Consider the following 21490-nt stretch of genomic DNA (forward strand, 5'->3'; position numbering starts at 1 on the left):
CATTTATTAGCTGGAATTCCTTTGTAAGGCAGCTTCCCTCATCAACTAGTATATGGTGACCCTGAAATACAGTTCATATGGGAAAGGCAGAGTAAGTGCTTAATACTTCCCTTTGAATAGACAATTTCAGAGTTGGTGCTTCAGTTTCTTCAAAAGGCAATCAAAGATGTTTCTTTGATTTTTTGAGCAGGGAGAGAGTTCCTTTCTTTCTTGACTATCATTGTCCATTCATGAATTTTTAAAATAGTTGCTATGTTTTAAATGGTTGCAGTAACTTTTTTTTTCTGGATGCTCAAATAAAATCTTCTTTTCATTGGGAGACCCTTCAGATTGGCTCCGGTATATACATACAGAAAAGAGAACCTATCATAAGTGAATCACAATGAATTTTCACAAACTGAACCTTCCCAAAGAATCAGCACCCAGATCAAAATGCGGAACATCCCAGAAGCTAATGTCCCATTAGTTTCTTTGAGCCTGCTTTTTGGTCAGCAGGATACCCAAAGCTCCTCTTGTTCATTTCGTATTCCAGTCTAAGAATCAGCCATTCCAAGGAGCTCTGGTTCCTTTTAGTAGAAAATGGAATTTAGAAACTACAGTCTGGCCATGAAGGGTGCTCATTCTTGGTTATCAGTGTTTCCACACTCTTTCAGGGGACAGGGTATGAAATATGTATATTTAAGAATAAAAAATTATTAGTTCATACTGATTTTCCCAAGTAAACTTTATGCCATTTTAGTATTATTTGATGTTGTATTGTATCTCTTTTCTCTTACACTGAAAATCTTGTTTCAGAATTAACATCACAAACTCATTTCCTTTGTTCTTTAAGTACATAAAATAGTTCCAAATGAATAATCTCAGCCTTACTACTACTGACTTTTCTATTTTTAGATAGAGAAAAGTGTAGAGTTGTATTTACCTACTATTACTATTATTTTTAGTCTTTCAAGATTTAGGCATGAGGTCAGAAGATGAATTTTTCCCTCAACTCCATTTTTAGTATTAATGTTGATATGTTTCTTGGCAGTGAGATTCAGACTGTTAAATCTTTTGTTCACCAGATAATTTGAGTTATTTGCAGCTCATTACATCATAAGCAGGAGATGTTCTAGAAGTGACAGTGGGCTTATTGTACTCTTTAGATGGTGGATCAGTTTGTGCCGCATTGAACGCATTTATTAGTGTCCGCTCTTCGTCATCGTGCAGGTCCAGAAACAGGAGAAGGGTAAATGCTCTAAATGAAGCAGAGAGCCTGAAAGTGCTCCAGTGGTTTTGTCTGCTTGCTTCTTTTATTTGACAAGTGGATATTTTGTGGATGCTTATCTTGGAATGCCTTTCTTTCCCTTGGTTGGGCAGATGATCAAGTGCTTTGATTTTTGGACGCATTTTGTAATATTTGACCCTGGGAGGAATATAAGTGTTTGTAGAGAATATGGGATTAGGTAGTCTCTCCCCCTTCCTTCCTTCCTTCCTTCTTGCCATCTAATCTGTTCATCCTTCCTTTCTTTTTCCTACAACCAGGTAGTTCCTTGAACTTGAAGCTGAGGGCTAGGCAATGGGAGGGAAGGAGAGCTGCAACATTTCCCCTTTAGTCTTTTCAGCTTTTCACATGTCTTCCCAAAATATCTCATTCTCAAACCATCATAAGGTTGGAATCCAGCATTTGTGAGTTTTTTCAAAATAGATTTTTACATACAGAAAGATGATTAATACTTTAATTAGTCTAACCTCAAGGGTGATTTAAAATTTTTCTTTATTGACTTTTCACATCAAATGAATAATACCAGGAAATACTGTGTGCAGTGAACCAACAATGCAGATCTACTTTGAAACGTCTGGCTCTCAGAGAACGAGGATATATTGGGAGTAGCAATTCTAAACTTTGTCTCAGTGAGAAGTGATTACAAAGGTGATGGACTAACACGTAGGCTCCCCAAAACTTCACCTGTGTGTGGCTGGTGGTAAAGGTTTGAAATTTCAGAAACAATGGCAGTTTAAATAGTATGTCTTTGATCATATGCTTTATATCACCCCAACTATATCTAAAGTGTTCGCTCATTCATTCATCCAGCTGTCTATCAGGCATCTATTCGATATGCTCCAGGCACTATTCTGGGCCCAGGGATTATAACGAGAAGAGCAGGAAACATAACAGGTGAAGTCCTGGGGATAGACAATGAGCCAATAAACAAATAATGTCACTCTTGAGTACAGTAAGTGCTGTGAAGGAAATGAAAAGGCTGTTGTCCTGGAAAGTGATGGACTAGGTGCCTATTCTGAGGTGACACAAGCTGAGAACTGAAGGGTGATTTGCTGACTAAATTTTCATGTTTAGAATACTAAATTTAAAAGTACTATACAGTTTATTTAAACAATAAGTACAAATTTGGCATTTGAATTTATTTCCAAATGTCTTTTATTTTTCAATTACCACTATAAATTATTAAACTTTAAGATTAAAATCTCTTGTTTTGTCAGTTTCTGTGAACTGGAGGAAGTCATGGGTGGAGGATATGTGGAAACTCTTTGTAGTATATTTATAACTTTTCTGCAAATCTGAAATTATTCCAAAATAAAGCATTTTTTAAAAGGAAAAAACCGGTGAAGAAATACCAAAATGCATACTCAGTCAAGTACAGTGTGGCAAAGATGAGGAAGCCAGACTTACATAGGAAGGGGCAGTGGGGAAAATGGTGGGTGCCAATAACTTATTACTTGAATGCTCTTGTACTCCAGACTTTTGTCCCATCGCTCGTTTTTGGACTAGACAAAATTTGCCCTTTTTAAATGCTTCATTTTACCTTCTTAAATTTCAGAATACTAGCAAAACTTACAAGTAAAGTTAGTTTACATTTTTCCTAATTTTGGAATTTTTTTTAAAAATTCATGGATTTTGTTGAAATGCTCTTGGACTACTTAGGATGTTATCCTTCAGGTGGAAATTAGCAAAGCTTTTTCACACGGGGCTTTTAATAAAACTGGCATAGATAAAAGTTTACTCTGATGAAAACAATCTTTTCTACTTTGTATCTTATTACTATTTTCCAATTTGTGTATTTCTAAGCCTAAAGTATCTACTTTCACCTGTTAGGGGAGAGAGAGAAAGCTGGAGTTGGCAAGAAGTCAGTGAATTCAGACTCTCCTTTGTAAATGCTTTGCCAACTGTACTACAGATTAACAGACCTGGAAGCTATTTGGTAATCTACAGCCTTTGAAAGTACATTTGTCCCTTGGTATCCATGGGGTTCGGTTCCAGGACCCCTGCAGATGCCAAAAATCCATGGATGTTCAAGTCCCTTATATAAAATGGCATAGTATTCACATCTAACCTACATGCACCCTCCCATATAGTTTAAATCATCTCTAGATTACTTATAATACCTAATACAATGTAAATGGTATGTAAATAGTTGTTAAACTGTATTGTTTAGGGAATAGTGACAAGAAAAAAGCCCGTACATGTTCAGTAGGGACACAACCATTGTAGGCCTTTCCGTCTCCAGTTGGTTGAGTCCAGGGATGCAGAACTGGGGATGTGGAGGACTGACTGTACTCTCCAATATCTGGTCCCAAGAATACTTCCTCATCTTTCGTAATCTGGGTCAGGAGTCAGCACTGGGCAAATCTGGCTTGCAGTCTGGTGTTGTACATAAAGTTTTATTGGAAAAAGCCATACTTACTTGTGTGCGTATTGTCTATGGCTGCTTTTCCACTACAGAGGCAGTATTGAGTAGCTGCCACAAAATTGTATGGCTCACAAAGCCTAAAATATTTTCTGTCTGGCCCTTTACATAAAACATTTCCTGACCTCTGATCTAGTCAAAGACAGTGACTGGTTCTCTCTTTCCATTTCTGAATCTGGGATCCAAGAAATTTTGTAATCACAAGGATTAGTAGACAACAGGGTCCTGTTAGTTCACGATAGAGCTTTTTGCTTTATTTTCTTCTTTATTCATAAATGGAGATATTGGATTTGTAGTAAAAGTTTTTCATAAGCCTTCTAAAGATTTTAGAAATAATTTTGTCATATGAAGGTCGTAAATGTTAAATGTTTTAGTTATCACTTAAAATTCTTATTATAATTTTTCTTTTTAATTTCTGAGGAAAAATCTTAACAATTTCTTTGTTTCTAAGGCTTGTGCTCTATTACCTGGGAGGGCCTCTGTGTCTCATACTATATTATTATTCCATAGAGTTGGTGTTAGGTCCGTGAAGAACAGAGCCCACTTAGCAATCCTTTAAATCTCCTGCATGGTGTGAGGCTTGTTAAAACACAGAGTTTTTGATTCACTAGTATGGACGAGCTCAAGAATTTGCATTTGGAGTAAGTTCCCAGGTGACATGGTGGTCCTGGGAACAACTTTCAAAACCTCTGTAACAGACAGCTTGGGATTTGGGGAAAAGCAGCTTTTTTCATCCCAATTCAATATCAAGTGACATTTTAAACCTTTCTTTGAATTCCTTAAACTTCTCCTTATTTTCTTTGTGACAGGACACACTAATGACCCAGATGTCATTTTACCACTCTTACCTGGTTTCCAGTCCCAAAATTCTATTTTTCTTGTTGCACTGCTCTTGTGGGGTTTTACTTAAAAAAAAAGTCTCTTTAGTGTTGTTTTCATTGGATTTCAGTGGGATTTCGGAGTGAAATAGATCCTGTATTCGGTCTTCCAGCTTTATCCCAATGCACATGTGAGTATTTTAAAGTAGTGTTTTCTTCCTTGAGTTCCACCAAATCCCATGAGGTAGGTTGGGCACAGAAGCATCTTCCCTGCGTAGAGGAAGTTATCACTCTTCAGACACAAGATCACATGACCTGCTGGAAAAGGAAGGCTCAAGCTCAAGCTTTTTGCCATCCATTTCTTTGCTAATTTTAACATACCACGAATTTGATGCTCTGTCTGGACCTCAAATCTGGTTTGTCAAGCCATCGGGACTCCTATTCCTTCCCTTTATATCAATATCTCAAGTATTTTTGACACTAAAATAATCTTAATAAGTGTATTATTGGATCATCCTCTTATATTTATGTGTAGGCTGTAGTTTTAATAAGGATATGACACAAAATTCATTTAAAGACATTAACTGGTCTATTAGTTTCTATTTTGTGGATTTTTGTTAAATTATGCATTTTCCTCCAAAATGCTCTTTATCTTTTGATGGAAAATTAGCAAACCTTTTACATAGGGGCTTTTAATAAAATAGTGTCATAGATCAAATCAGTCTCAAAATTGGTACTCCTGAGACATAAGAGTCCTGAACCAGCACATGGAAGAAGTTGATGCTCTCGTGGATACACCATGTGTCCTAAGTCCATTTTCCTCCGAGAGTCGTTTGGAGGAGAGGCTCAGAAGAGAATGCATAATAATAGTGAGCATTTCACATGAATTATTGTATTTACTTCTCACAACATCATCAGGTAGATGTTATATCCCTGTTTTATAGATGAGGAAACTGAGACACAGCGAGATTAAATAAATTGCCTGAGGTTTCATAGCTAGGAAATAACACAGTTGGGATTGGTTTCAAACCCAAGCAATCCATGGGATTTTTTTAGTATAAGAACGGAAGGAAAAAACACCACAGGATGAATGCAGTGGTGTACCGGTAAATGTTTAAAAATCAGCTCTCACACGCACAGAAATGCTGACTTGCATGGCATACGTACACCCACCATGGAGTTCCCAAGAGGATGTCTCTGAAGGCTGAGCTGGAGAGAGATGCGTGCAGTTGGCTCTTGAGCCGGTACAAGCTGGCCGCAGCCTCCCTCTAGAGTGTGCGAAGGTTACCACATCCCAGTGAAACGAGTTCACAAGGCTGAAGAACCTGGGGCTGGGCAGTAGATCCTCAGTTTCTGTCAGCTGTTCTTTCCCTTTTGTAACAGTGAATAAGCGATAATTGAAACCAACAATTATGCTGAATGTCCAGCGCAAGTAAATTACGGGTGCCCTGATATGTGGGTAAAGGTCTGCATAAACACTGCTATTCTAGAGGGATGACAGTTTTTAAAAATTCTACTTAAGGTCTCTGACCATGAAATATCTGTGATTAGGTAGATAATGGCTAGTCGATTAGGTAGGTGGGTGGCAGTTGCAGTAATTCTATGCAGCCAGGCTAACCCGTCAGTGGTGTTTTGAAAGAATTATGCTGCTGCCTCTATTTCTATTCCTAATGTGTGATGTGGCACCAGGGAGAACAGAACCTGCTAATGCCCAGGCCTCTGGAGCACCATTAGCAGCCTGGTGGGACTTTTGTTAGGACAGCCAAGAGATTTTCTCTTGGGAATGTTGAAGTTGGTATAGTCTTTCTATCTAATAGGTTAGGAAAGATTTTATAAAGAAGATGAAACTTGAGCACAAAATAATGTAAAATTAATGCTTGTATGTCATCAAAGTCATTATAGCTGATAATCAGGAACTTTTTTATTGTTGTAAAATATACATAAAATTTACCATTTTAACCATTTTTAAGTGTGCTGTTGAGCAGCATTAAATATATTTATGTTGGTCTGTAACCATCACCACTGCTGTGGTCTGAATGTCTGTGTCCTCCCAAAATTCATATGTTGAAATCCTAAGCCCCCCGAGGTGATGGTATTTGGAGGTGGGGCCTTTGGGAGGTGATTAAGTCATGAGGGTGGAGCCCTCATGAATTGAATTAGTGCCTTTATAAAAGATACTCCAGAAAGATCCCTTGCCCTCTTCCACAATGTGAGGACACAGCAATCAGATGGCCATCTATGAACTAAGAAGAGAGTCCTTACCAGGCACTGAATCTGCCGATGCCATGATCCTGGACTTCCCTACCTCCAGAACTGGGAGAAATAAGTGTTTGTTGTTTATAAGCCACCATTTTGTAGTATTTTGTTATAGCAGCCCAAATGGAGTAAGACATAAGACAACCTCCTTCCATCTCCAGAACTTTTTCATCTTCCAAATGGAAACTCTGTACCCATTAAACACTAGCTCCCCATTCTGCCTCCTCACAGACCCTGGCAACCACCTTCTACTTTCCACCTCTAAAAATTTGACTACTCTAGGTACTTATATAAATAGAAGCATACCAAATTTCTCCCTTTGTGGCTGGCTTATTTCTTAGCCCAGTGTCTTTAAAGTTCATCCATGGTGTACTATGTTTCAGAATTTCCAGTCTTTTTAAGGCTGAATAATATTCCATTGTGTGAATATACCACATTTTGTTTATCCATTCATCCGTTGATGGACACTTGGGTTGCTTCCACCTTTTGGCTATTATAAATAATACTGCTATGAATATGGGTGTACAAATATCTGTTCCAGTCCCTGTTTCAGTTCTTTTGGGTCTACACCCAGAACTGGAATTGCTGGATCATATCATAATTTTGTTTTTAGTTTTTTTAAGGAACTGCCATACTATTTTCAATAGCAATTCCACCATTTTACATTCCCACCAGCAAAACACCAGGGTTGATTCAGGAACATTTTTAACCTAAGCCGTTTTGTTCTGCTTTAGCCACCTTTTCAGCATACCTCCACTCAGTACAGAAACTGTTGTTTTCACAGGAAATTCCTCTGGAGAACAGGACATGTGCTGCTCCTCAAGTCACTTGATGCCTCAGTAAGAGTTTACACACTCTCAACATGGATTTATGAATCGTTAAGGTCACCAAGAGGCAAAATCTTTTGATATTTCCTGTTTTTGCCAAAAAGTCTTTGCACTCTGCTGACAATCAGTACCTATTAGCAGGCATGAACGACATTTCCCAATATTATTTTTTCTGTTAAAATGTGAATTATGGTGCTACCAAAGCTTCTTTTCAAAACATATTAGCAAGGGTCAGAAACCAAATGATGAATGAAAAAGTGGCTGACAAATCTTAGAAAATTAGCAGTGGTAAAATTATCGAGTGATGGAATCAAAATAGACTTGTCACAAATGTCCATGCCATATGCTCCCATCAAAATCACATGTCCTGTGATCTCATTATATTAAGTATGTTGTACAGCTTTTGTGCCCATGGATTTTTTTAAACTTGTACTGGTAACAATCATTTTAGAAATAAAAACTCGCAAGGATGCCTTTTGATAATGTGATGAAAGCTATTGAATATCTCCTTAGGGAAATAACATGCATGTTTATCCACAACTTTTCATATCATTTCAGGAGTTTAAAGAATGAGCCAAACCCCTCGTGAACCCTAGGTTAAGAACCTTATAAATTGTACTGTATGCTGTCAGTAATGTACCATACTCTAACAAACTTGATTTGTTGTTTAGTTTATTCATTGATTTATCAGTAAATCAAGGGTAAAGAGTAGTGAAAAACTTTGTTGCATGGGCTTTGATGTCAAATAGAGTTAATAAACTTCCTAAGCCCTGTTTTCCTTGTCTGTACACTGTCAATAACAAGAGAGTCATTGAGAATGGATGGAAAGTGCTTGGCATCTGGGACTGGCACATAGAAAGGGCCTGCTATTTTTTTTTTAAAGATTTTATTTTTCTTTTTCTCCCCAAAGCCCCCCCATACATAGTTCTGTATTCTTAGTTGTGGATCCTTCTAGTTGTGGCATGTGGGATGCTGCCTCAGCTTGGCCTAATGAACAGTGCCATGTCTGCTCCCAGGATTCGATCTGGCGAAACCCTGGGCCGCCAAAGCGGAGCGCAGGAACTTAACCACTCGGCCACGGGGCCGGCCCCAAGGCCTACTATTTTTATTGAGATATTTTTTCTCTAACATGATAGAGAAAGCTAAACGGGAGGTGGTGGTCTTGTTAGGGACTCTGACCTCAAATGCTATTTTTGATGTGCTTCTCACTTGATTTTTTGAAAAACCATTTATGTTTTGTTAATTATAAAGTTAGCGGATGTCCAGAGAAGAAGGATTGCTTGGGGAAACAGTGTAAGAGGTATTTTGGTTGTTCAGGATAAGGAAGTATTCCCTAATCTCTCTCTGACAACAATTTTTTGAAGACTCGGTTCTGAGAACAATTCAATGCATAATGCCCGAGAGCCAGCAAAGCCTAAAACAGAAGGAAAGAGCTGGGCCATGTTCCTGGCATATAAGTGTCATACCACATACTAAATTAAAGTGAGATGGGAAAGAATATATAATTATTAAATCTAGGGGCCTATGTCCCAATTAGAGAATACATCAGCTCAAATTACAGTTTTTGAATAAAGACATCATCACATGACAATTTAACAGAGATTAGTGTGATATTAGAAAATGCCTGATTTAAGCTGACTTTCAGGGAAACTTCCATATGAAAAGTTACGGATAAATAAGTAGAACAATTAATTCTTAAGTCATTGAAGAAAATTTAGCCTGGTTCAAAAAACTAGAGGCAGTATGACCTAAGGGAAGCTTTGCTATTCAAGACTTTTGAAATATCAATGAAATATCAATGAAATATCAATGAAATATCAATGTATAAAGTAAAGTGAGGGACCCTTTCTCCTTCTTGAGTCGAATCAGGCCTTTGGCCTAGTTTTATGTGATTTGCACAGCAGGAAGTGATTTCCCCACGTATCATTTGAATTGTAGAAATACATAATTACATTGCCTTTTTACTGTAAGTTTAAAGGCAACAAGACTTGGATGTTACCTAATGGTTTAGGAAACCCATATCTTTCTTCTTTAATGTTCTCTTTTTAAATCCGTGTATCTGAGAGTGTGCGTGGGGCTCCACATTTCTCTGGCATTGGTCGAGCGTCTCTGCGTTCAGTGCGATGTGTGTGAGAGAGGCAGCAGACAGAGAATGTGTGTCTACCTTCCTTTGTCTCCGGACACCCCCTTCTGTGATTCTCCACTTTAAATAGACATAAAATAAAACATTTTACTATGTTTTATTTACATTTAATCATAGAGTTTATGTCTCTAAAAACAGCTTTTAAAAGTTGAATCATATGCTTTATCTCAAAAGAAAAAATATTTTTCAAAATGGAAATAGCTTTAGTGCGTTTTCTGGAATTAATATATATCTGGTATAAAAAAAGAACAAATATTTAAAATTTGGGGAAAAAAAATCACCTCAGATTTCACCACCTAAATTGTTCATATTTCTGCCATAATTTATTTCACCAGTTTTAGGAATCTTGAATTGTTTTTGTCATCACTTCAATTGATATATATATATAATTGGTATCTTTCTCTCTATATATCTTATATATCTTATATAGATAGACAGATTTATATATATATATATATAAGAGGGGAGGGGGGAGGGAGAAAGGGGTGAGTAGGCGCATGTGTATGGTGATGGACTGTAATTAGTCTTTGAGTGGTGAACATGATGTAATCTGCACAGAAATCGAAATATAATGATGTACACTCGAAATTTATATAATATTATAAACAATTATATAGAGTCCCACATACCACTGCCCCCACACAGCCATAACCTCCCCCACTATCAACATCCCACACTAGAGTGGTACATTTGTTAAAATCGATGAACCTACGTTGACACATTCTTATCACCCAAAGTCCATAGTTTACATTAGGGTTCACTCTAGGTGTTGTACATTTTATGACAAATGCATAATGACATGTATCCATCGTTATAGTATCATACAGAGTAGATGCACTGCCCTAAAAATCCTCTGTGCTCCACCTCGTCATCGCTGCCCCCACTCCAACCCCTGGCAACCACTGATTTTTTTCTGTCTCCATAGTTTTGCCTTTTCCAAAATGTTGTATAATTGGAATTATGCAGTATGTAACCTTTTCAGATTGACTTCCTTCACTTTAAAAATTATATAGATAAATAGATATCTAGATAGATAGATAAATATACATATATATAAATTTTGTAACCAGCTACTTTACTGAAAGATTTTTTTTCTGGTTCATTTCTATTTGATTCTTATGTGCATTTCAGATGGAATATTATATTATTCATTGGTTAGCACTCTCAGAACAATATTAATAGGGCGAAAGCTAGCATCATTTTGTTGCTGATGTTAATGGAAATGGCACTGACTCACCATTAGGCCTGATGCTGGATTGATTTATGTGTGTGTGTGTGTGTGTGTGTGTGTGTGTGTATGTTTATGTGTTTGTCTATTTTCAAATATTCCACGATATCATTTTTATTTTTCTTTAGCTCAAGTAATTTAGGAGAGTATATTTTCAAAAATCTTCAAGGTTTAACCCCTACTTCCTTCCACTTTTTCATTCAGATTTAATTTATTGAATTGCTTCAGAGGATGTGATCTAAATTCAGCAATTTCACTAGGATCTATCTTATTTTGATTTGCTTCTTACTAATTTTGTGGGATAAAAATTTTTATTTTTATTTGCCAGATAAAGATAGTTATTGATAAAAGATTTTATTTTCCAAATTGAAGTCTTCCTTATGTTCAGGGATATTTTCAATATTATTTATTTTCTTTTTTAGTCATTGTCTTCGGGGCCATTAGTATCTATAGATTCAGGTTCCATTTTCTGTTAACTTTTCCTTGCCCTTTTTTCTGGTTGCGAGATGATTTCCTCAATATTACCTTTTTTTTTTTTTTTAAGGATTGGCACCTGGGCTAACAACTGATGCCAGTCTTCTTTTTTTTTCCTGCTTTATCTCCCCAAACCACCCCCCCCCCCCACCCCGGAAACATTTGTATATCTTAGTTGCAGGTCCTTCTAGTTGTGGGATGTAGGACGCCGCCTCAACGTAGCCTGACGAGTGGGGTGCCATGTCCATGCCCAGGATCCGAACCCTGGGCCGCTGCAGTGGAGCGCGTGAACTTAACCACTCGGCCATGGAGCCGGCCCCTCAATATTACCTTTTTAATCTACGTACTGACTAGATTTTTTCTGCAGAATCATTTTGTGCTTCATTAATATCATTTTAATTCCTGCGTTTAAATTCTAGTGTCCTTATTTGTTTCCTCAGTTTCTTACCCATGTCAGTTCCCATTGCATCTGAGCCTGTCTTATCTCTTATTCAGATTCCAGTTTTTAAAAAAAACTTTGTTGATGTGTAAAGCACCTGGGCTCTAAAGGCACCTCTCTCTTTTGCTAGGATTGGCACTCCAAATAAGCCCTCTGTATCTCTTGCACACAATTTTCTCTCCTTTGGTGGGAATAATTTTTTATAGTGTTTGAAATACACCCACACACACATATTTTTTTTACTTTTCTTTGTGTGAGATCTGCTCTTTGTCAGAAGATTATTTGTGCCAATTATCCTTGGCTCCCTTCATGTTTACTTGGTTAGCATTCAAATCCTCCTCTTAAAATTCCCCCTGGAGGGCTGGATGATGTAGGATGTAGGTTTGTCTTATTCATACTTAGTAAAGAGCCTTAGGAGAGTGGGGAGGGGTTAGATCTCGGTCACTCAAAATCAGAGAACTTGTTTCTATGTATACTTTTTTCCTCACTTTTGTAAATGGCTGCACCAGAAGCCAGTTTGGGGAATGGAGGCTATATTTTGGGGGTATGTTGGAACATAGCTGTGATGCTCTTCAGAAGGCAAGACTGAAGGATTGTAAATGGGATTGTATTCTTGACTTCGCTTTCTGTTAGCTCGTTATTAGAGTATAGAAATGCAACAGATTTTTGTAAGTTGATTTTGTACCCTGCAACTTTGCTGTAGTTGTTGATTATTTCTAACAGTTTTCTGATGGATTCTTTAGGGTTTTCTATATATAAAATCATGTCATGTGCAAACAGAATTTCACTTCTTCCTTGCCAATTTGGATAACTTTTATTTCTTTTTCTTGTCTAATTGCTGTGGCCAAAACCTCCAGTACTATGGCAATAGTGAGCACCCTTGTCTTGTTCCTGTTCTCAGAGGAATGGCTTTCAGTTTTTCACCATTAAGTATGATGTTAGCTGTGGGTTTGTCACCCATTGCCTTTATTATGTTGAGGTATTTTCTTTCTATATCCATTTTATTGAGAGTTTTTATCATAAATGGATGTTGGATCTTGTCAGTGCTTTCTCGGCATCTATTGAGATGATCACGTCATTTTTATTCCTCATTTTGTCAACGTGGTGTATCACATTGATTGATTTGGGGATGTTTAACCATCCCTGCGTCCGAGGTATAAGTCCCACTTCATCATGCTGTATGATCCTTTTAATGTATTGCAGTATTCAGTTTGCCAATATTTTGTCGAGGGTTTTTGCATCTATGTTCATGAGTGATATTGGCCTATAATTTTCCTTCTTTTTGTTGTTCTTGTCTGGTTTTGGTATAAGGGTGATGTTGCCCTCATGGAATGAATTAGAAAATGTTCCACCTTCTTCAGTTTTTTGGAATAGTTTGAGGAGGATAGGTATTAAATCTTCCTTGAATGTTTGGTAGAATTCTCCAGAGAAGTCATCTGGTCCTGGACTTTTCTTTTCTGGGAGGTTTTTGATTACTGTTTCAATCTCTTTACTTGTGATTGGTCTATTCAGATTCTCTATTTCTCTTTGATTCAGTTATGGGAGGTTGTATGAGTCTAAGAATTTATCCATTTCTTCTAGATGGTCAAATTTGTTGGCATATAGTTTTTCATAATATTCTCTTATAATCCTTTGTATTTTTGTGGAATCCATTGTAATTTCTCCTTTCTAATTTTATTTATTTGACCCTTCTGTCTTTTATTCTCCTTCTTTGGTTGAAGCAGAACCAAAATGTTAACCATGCTTATTTCTAGGTGGTGAAACTAGAGTCAATTTGAATATTTTCATGTGCACCTTTAATCTTTCCCTGTGGTAAACATAGTAGATTATATTATTGTGCCCAAGTATTCACTGCTTCTCCCTCTGGGAGGATTATACTTTCATGCATCATTGACCTCACTTTGGCCATGTGACTTGCTTTGGCCAATAAAATGTGAGTGAAAGTGACATTTGCCACCTGTAAGCAAAAGCTTGAAGAGCTATCTCATGGTTCTGCCCTGACTCTTTTTCTCCTTCCCATGGAGGTTGCTCCTTCAGCTTGGAATGAAGAGGATACAGCGTAGGGCTGCAGCTGACATCTAAAGGACATGTAAATAGTGAGAATAAACCTGTCTTGGAAGCCCTTGAGATTTGGGGGTTGTGTTGTTACCACATCACAGCTTAGCCCAGGCTAAGTAGTCCCCAGTTTCACGTATTTTTCTGAACACGTACAATTTTTGATGTCTATGAACAGCAAGTTCTAGAAGTCTTCCCTACCATATTTGCTTTAGTTAAGTCCCTGGATCTTTATCTGAATTTTATGTCCCTCAATGTAATGCAAATTTTGCAGCACTCAGAAACAATTGTAGTGATCCGCTGATACAATGGAGGAATGAGACAGGAAAATTAGATGTTTGGCTCTCATATTGCTGTTGTTTTCAGCCACAGCACTTTTATCATTGATAATAGGAATTATGTTGGTGTTGTCTTTAGAATCTATGGTCTTTCTTTGGTTTAGAATTTTGTTTAGGCAATTTCTGAAAATGTGCTTTGATAGAGATGAAATAAGTATTTTTTATGTCACAGCAATTCTTACACTCCAGGAATAAAGAATAAGTAGGTACAACCTACTTAGAGAGTTTAGACTTACCTTTGTCATGCATTTTGAAATAGAGCAGGTGATTAGACATTTGATTGATAATCAGGTTGGAATGATCTTTAAAGGTCATCTTATTCAACCTTAGATTAGGTACTTGAAACCCTGTTAAAAAAAAATCAAAAGTCAATAGAAACAACAGCAATAACCTCAAAAACAATTCTCAGAATGAATTAAATTCTTACTCACCTTTTCTTCATTCTTGATATGATTCTAGATATTCATAATTGTAATTCAACCAAAATGTTGCCCTTTGATCATAGACAAATTACCCTGAAAATGTCGTGTTAGATTAAAACAAAAACCAAGGTGTTGGCTTTGGTGTTAATAGGGAAGTAGTAGTTAGATGCAGTTAAGAAAAAAAAAAAGTCCAATAGAGGAAATGCTGGCCCTTGATGTAGCTTGGATTGAATTTACTTCCAAATGGATAAGAGCTTAATGAGTTTGGTTGTCTCAGCCTCATCCCTTGGGGGCACTTGAGCACATCACAGAACCTCCATACTTTTAGCTCTAGTGTCAACATCTACCTCTAAAACGTTTTGGACTAGAAAGCAAAGTACTTCAAATCAAGGATCTGAGCAGTGTTCTTGCTTCTGTTTGCTGGCACCGGAGCTTGGCTTGAGAAATTTTACTCACACTTATTAGACAACCTTCATAAACAGAAGGATTAGATGATTATCTGTCAAGTGTCGGTTTCTTACTGCCTTTTGCCGAGATGAACTGAAACCTGCTCCAGAGCCAAGAAAAGAGCTCTGGAGCTCTTTATATTTCTATTAGCCCCAAGTCAAGTTTTGTTTCAAGAGAAATTTCACCTTCCACTTTTGGGGATAAGTAGCTTTTATTTTTCCTGTGGTGACAGTGAAGTTGAATCTTAAGAAAGCATTACGAGTTCTATTCACTAGAAAGTCCAGTTTTCCCAATTTATGATAATTTGCCTTTTAATTATCAGAATTGTTCTTTCAAATAGTCTCTATAACCAAGTGACCATTAAAATCCTAATTAACACATTCAGGGACACATAATCCATTATCATAATGTGGCAGATTTAAAAAGTATAACTATTTATAGCGTAAAATTTAATTTACTTGAACCTGCAGAGTTTACGTGATCTGTACGTAAATCACTTGATACCTTTGTATCACTAACATAATCTATTAAACATGCGTCTCCAGTCTAAATTTCTCTGAGCCCCAGACCTACTTTTCCAAGTGTTTGTTGCCATTTGAATGCCTCAGTTGTACCTGAAACTCAACATGTCTGAAACCATACTCACGACCCTCTGTCAGTCCTGGCTTTCCTTTGGCCAGCCCGCGCTGACCTGGGAGTCATCGTCCGCCCTGTCTTTTCCTCCTCCCCCATATCCAGTCATGGCTTACGGGACTTGGTGTTGAGTTTCATGCCACCACTCCAGTCTGTCATCTCTCACCTCCTGATTGGGCCTCCCTCTTCTTTACTTCCCAATTTGGTTCTCCTCATGGTGGCCAAAGGATCTTTTTACACACACGTATGTGGTTATACCACACCCCTTTATGGCTTCGTATGCTTATGATAAAAATCAAAATGCTGAACCTGGCCGACAGGGCCCTGCAGGGCCTGGCCTCTGCTTTCCTATGACCTTCATGTCACTGTCGCTCTGTGCTCTAATCATATAGGCCAGCACTAATTCCTAGATCATGCCATGCTGGACACCCAGACACCTGGTTAACTCCTACTCATCCTTCAGATCTCAGCTCACACCCACCTGCTCAGGGATACCTCTGACTTCCAGACCCAGTTGGTTCCCCCTTGCCATGTGTCCTCATAATACCCCAGGTACCTTCATCCTGTTTTGATTATTTGATTGACTGTCTCTCCACCTGGACTGAAGTTCAGGTCTCATTTTTCTTTGGCCTAAAGATTGGTATCTGATCATGGCCAGCAGCTTTCTCTTTCAACTGGGGTGCTAAAGTACTTACCCGAGTGTTGTGCGCTTCCTCCAAGCAATATTATCATTAAGATAGGGGCTGGAATTTAGCCTTCCATCTTCTTAGAAGAGGATAAAGTTCACTTGATTGGTCAGTCTTTTTGGTCACAGATTGTTGTGTGAGCTTTTCATCTTACTCTCTCGTGGTTACCTTTAAAAAGTTTTTTTATAGCAACCCATGGTGCCAGTTGAACGTTTTTTCTCTTTTAGGCACAAGGTTTTAGCCCTGGTTCTTACAGTGCAGACTTTCTTATGAATCCAAGTGAAAAATGAAGGGGCTCTTGGCTGTGGATAGGTGAAGCAACTCCAAGCATTGCCCCAGTTCCAAAACATACCTGTCAATTTGTAGATGCTTGATAGCCTGTTGGTCGTTGAGTTGAGAGTCATGTGTAGGTGTGCTGTGGTCTTGAGGTGCAATAACCATGGATGTGTGTATTCCTTGATCTTTCCTAAATGCTGGATGCACAAAATGCATGGACACTTTTACGCTTTCTGTCTGACTTTTGTGTTGGATTTAACCATCACATACATGACATGGATAAACCAAAATGAAGACAAACGTGGACTGAGCTCTTATTATAATCCATTGGGCAGGGAAAGTTGACTCTCAGGGGAAGAAACAGTTGGACTTTGGCATGAGGGTCCAGAACATAGCATCATAATCTGCTTTAAAACAAAGAGAGTGTAAGGGAAGAATATGACTTTAGCACATGATTTCTTCCCATTTTCCTTGTTGGTAGATTTTTGTTACATATTAACCCTTCTATCCTCTACCTTAAAGTCTAGAGGAAGAAATAATATTTGCTAATGTGTCAGAGTTCTTCCTCTCACTAACATGTTAGTATTTTTTCCTAAATATAATGATTTTTTATTTGTTTTAATTATTTACGTGAGGTTTTTTTGTTTGTTTTGCTTTTAGGTGTTTTGGCCACCCAGAATATTTGCCTCCTCTTTTCTAGTCAATCCTGATTCATGAAATGGACTAAAACTGAAAAATCATCTACTTCTGTGTCTGTGAGTTTGCGACACAATTGGGATGGTCTTACGTGCATACAGCTAGACTCGCTGCAGCTATGAGTTCAGACGAGAAGGGCATCTCCCCTGCTCATAAAACGTCCACTCCAACCCACAGAAGTGCCTCCTCTTCAACGTCCTCCCAAAGGGAGAGTCGGCAGGTAAGAGAAGAGTATAAAGTGCATTTTGTTATTTTATGCAAATACAGTACCATTCGGATGTAATGGAATTGCTAATTAATTCTGAAATTTTGTTGTGAGGATTCTTATTCCACAGGAAAACTCACTGTTTTCGGTAGATCACCCTGATGATGTCACGAATATCCTGCTCTTGCTTTTCTGTTGTTTAGGATCTTTTTTTTAGCGTGCAGACCACAGGAAGGGTGGCCCTCTGGGTTTCTTCTCGCTGTCTGCACCTGGAGGCAGGGGCCAACTCCAGGAACTTGAATGTTCCACTCTCCCTCTCTTCATCCGTGGAGATGGAAGGGATCTGGACCTGCAAAGGTTGTCTTTCTACAAGTCTCTCGCTGACCTGTCAAGCACTAACTTCTGTTTTGTGTTTCATGGAATCTAGTAGCAGTCAGATTCAGAAATTAGGATACGTATAAAATTGTAGTATCAGGGAATTAAGGGCAGTGAGGACTCAGACAATGTTTAAAGTAGAGAAAGTGAATTATTGTTGCTTAATTATCCCATTAAGCCATTTTTTTTTGACAAATTATTTTTGTTTATACAGAGTTATTTCGTTACTACTTCAGCTGCTAGTCTTCCGCCAAGGTTGGGTGGGAATGAGTCCGTATAAATTCTCTTCATTGTCAGAACAGGTGGTGCTTTTGCCAAGCACTTGTCTGAGTGTTACTGTTTGCTATTATAATGTTATCTTGTGATAGGATTTTTGTTGTGTAACTGGAAATTCACAATAAGCAGGTGTTGTTAGCTTTTCCTAAAAACTCTCCTTTCGCGGGGCATTCGATCAGTGAAGATTCTTGGAGGGGTTTCCCCCCCTATTTTGTGTGCTCCAAATATATGACTTGGGTCTTGAGATAGCCAGTTCCAGAAGTGAATTCTTTCCTTTCGATGGTGGGAATGCACTTCTGGGGGTGTGCCTTAGGAAGTCATCAGTCTACAAACCCTTCCAGCACTCCCTCTCTTATTTCCAGCAAGAGATTCCAAGGGAATCTGTTAGAATCAGAGATTCCTTGTCTGTCTATCTTTCACAGATTCTAAGGCAGATATTTCCACCACAGGGAATTTTTGACATTGGTGTCCTTTCCAATAGAGTTCAAATAGGACAGTTATATTCTGTTCGTTACAAGCAGTTATACCATTAACTAAATCTATGATTACACACAGTGATAATATTTATTGTATTGCATTTGTAGCGTCAAAGAAAGGAAGAGTGCCATGAATGAAGACACATTTATATTAAATAACAACTGCATGATTAGATGCTGAGTTTGCAAATTCAGTCTACCCTTCACCTGCCCTTTCCTGTTACGGCTTCTCCATTTTTTCCTTGCCCTGGGCATTTAAATTTAGAGACATTTTAAGCAACATGGCCTTCCTGGCTGCTGGGGAAAGGGAGGGGATCAACCCAGCTCACCCTGGAGAATTGTGGCAAATGGAAAAGACTGATGACTGCCGTGGAAACATCTGTCATGCATTGTTGATCTGCCTGTTGGACCTGAGCTCTGGGGCCAGCATGCAAAACAACAGGGAAAAACGGAGACCCTGCTCTGCCAGAGTGTGTTTGAAGGTGGAATGTGTGACTCCTAGCTGGCTTGTGAATGGAGGTTTTATGATGGGAATAAAGGAACATGTTTGTAAATTGATAAAGAATTTTAAAAAACTAAGACAATATTCAAATGGTTTTTCTTCTTTAAGGAGAGAGATGACATTCATTCCTGTTTATCTCAGCAGGTGGAAACTCTCCCAAATACTTTCCCTTTTGGTTCCTTTCTGTGTCCTGCTTTGTGTTTCTTCATCTCCCTAAAGGGAAAGAAGAATAAAAAACAATTATAGTTCTGTTTTTCCTTTTCTCTTGCAATTGTTTCCTAAAATCCAATATTAATTATGGAAATCAGAAATTTCAAGTGATCCTGTGATGTGATGTGATGTGGTGTTTTTTGTATGCATCTATTTTTGTGTGATAATTATGACATAAAACATAACTATGAAAATATGTTTTCATAATGAAGGGGCATAGAGAAGGTATGATAAATTAGTCTTCACTGAATGTTACCATTCTCCTGATTTGATTGATATCTATGCAGATGGTACCAAATCACAAAGTCCATCCCTGTTTCTCTCCTAAATTTATCATGTAGGTAAAGGATCTAGCACAAAGCTGAGAATACTTTAATACATGTTACTTTAATACACAATAATTAACGTGGTACTTTAATACACGTTATTTGCCTGTCCTTCCCAAGTTCGAGTCCTGGATCAGTAATTAATCGATTAGGCATTTCTGCTTAGATGTACCACTATCACCTTGAACCAATATATATAAACCTGTTTGCTATCGGGATAATCATTCTCTCATGGACCCAGGGTCAAAGCCATTCTGTTCTCCTTTGCCTCTCCCACATTGAGTAGGTTAACAAGTCCTATTCATTATTTCCTCCTTCATAATATCATAATTTTTTTCCATTCCCACTGTCCACTCCCTAGCCCACACTCTCATCACCTGAACCCGGGATCCTGCAGAGTGCTCTCGCCTCACTGTCTCCATTATGGCCCCATGAGATCGAAGTTCCCTAATACAGCAGATTCATGCTCAAAACCCTTCAGAGACTCTTGGTTACACCATTAAGACCAGATTTCCTTGCGTAGTGTCCAGGGACCACCATCATCTGATCCAGCCTCAGTGTCCCATTTTCCTTCTAACCTGTACAGTCTTATCTGCTCATGGTTCCTAAAACTGCCTTGTCTTTATCTCTGCCCTTCTCTTTGCTGCATGGATTGCCCATCACCCTCCTCTTGACCTGATACCTCCGTATGCTTCAGCTCCTGGAACATTTTCACTGACCACTCAAACCTACCTTGCCCTCTCCCTTCTCTGAACTTTTATAGAACTTTTTGACAACATTTGACATTTTATATTGTTTATCTTTTTATGTATGACCTCCCCAACTGTATTGTGAGATCTTTTAAATAGACTATGCACTCTAATTCCTCAGAGACAAATCTTGCACTTCAAATACTTTAGAATATCCTAGAGAATATTTTTAAAGACCTGCAACAATATTGGTCTTGTCTTTTTATTACAGATTTTCCAGTCCAGATTTATTTGTCCTCTCCCTTCTTCCTTGCTCATAGATATGTAAAACAAAGGACATCTGCCAAGTGCATAGTGGTAATTGGCTCCCCTTCCTGACACTGAGTTATGCAGCCCAACAGGTGAAGGAGGGAGAGGAGTTGGGAGATAAAGTGATTTATTTAATGTGATCACTAAGTGTTTCTTTACCAATGAGAGGGTCAAGACTCCACTTAGCATTTGACAAATTGGAAGAATTTAGTAATTGCTCCATTTATATTTCGTTCAAGTCTAATATTAGGTGTTGTAACACCTAATAAAATTGGCTGTGTGTGTAATCTATTATGACTCAGAAGCTGCAATAAATATGCACCCTAAACTTTTCAAAGAGGATATAAAGGAGTCCAGTGGACACATAAACCAGCATTTCTCAAAATATGTGCCAAGGAAGGGCTGTCCCTTGAGATGTTGTGTGAAAAGAGGGTTCTGCTGTCAAGTAAATTAGAGAAATGCTAAACACTCTCGTTTTGCAGTGCACATTAATAAATTAAGGACCTTAAAAAATCCTGCAGTTAGAAGTTTATTTAACTGAGCACTTCTACAATTTAGTAGACTGTGGAACAATTTTTATTTTCCTAAGATTACATTGTTAAAAATCCAGATTCTCCTTTCTGTTAATAAATTGGAAGATCTAGGAACACCAGGCATGGATTCCAAATTGCAAATCTAGACTGGGTTCAACAGTGGCT

The 21490-nt window shown here is 38.1% G+C and overlaps 1 protein-coding gene across 41 annotated transcripts in view; it reads left to right on the forward strand.

The window, feature by feature from the left end:
- Positions 1-21490, forward strand: part of OSBPL6 (oxysterol binding protein like 6) — a 198763-nt gene that overhangs the window by 97440 nt on the left and 79833 nt on the right. For all 41 annotated transcript variants that reach the window (XM_070580305.1, XM_070580318.1, XM_008515493.2 and 38 more), the window contains one exon: positions 17389-17644. In XM_070580305.1, coding sequence (XP_070436406.1) covers positions 17543-17644 — 102 coding nt within the window. In that variant the 5' untranslated portion in view covers positions 17389-17542. The remainder of the gene's footprint in view (positions 1-17388; positions 17645-21490) is intronic.

Source organism: Equus przewalskii, chromosome 17 (genome assembly GCF_037783145.1).
Source record: "Equus przewalskii isolate Varuska chromosome 17, EquPr2, whole genome shotgun sequence".
NCBI lineage: Eukaryota > Metazoa > Chordata > Mammalia > Perissodactyla > Equidae > Equus > Equus przewalskii.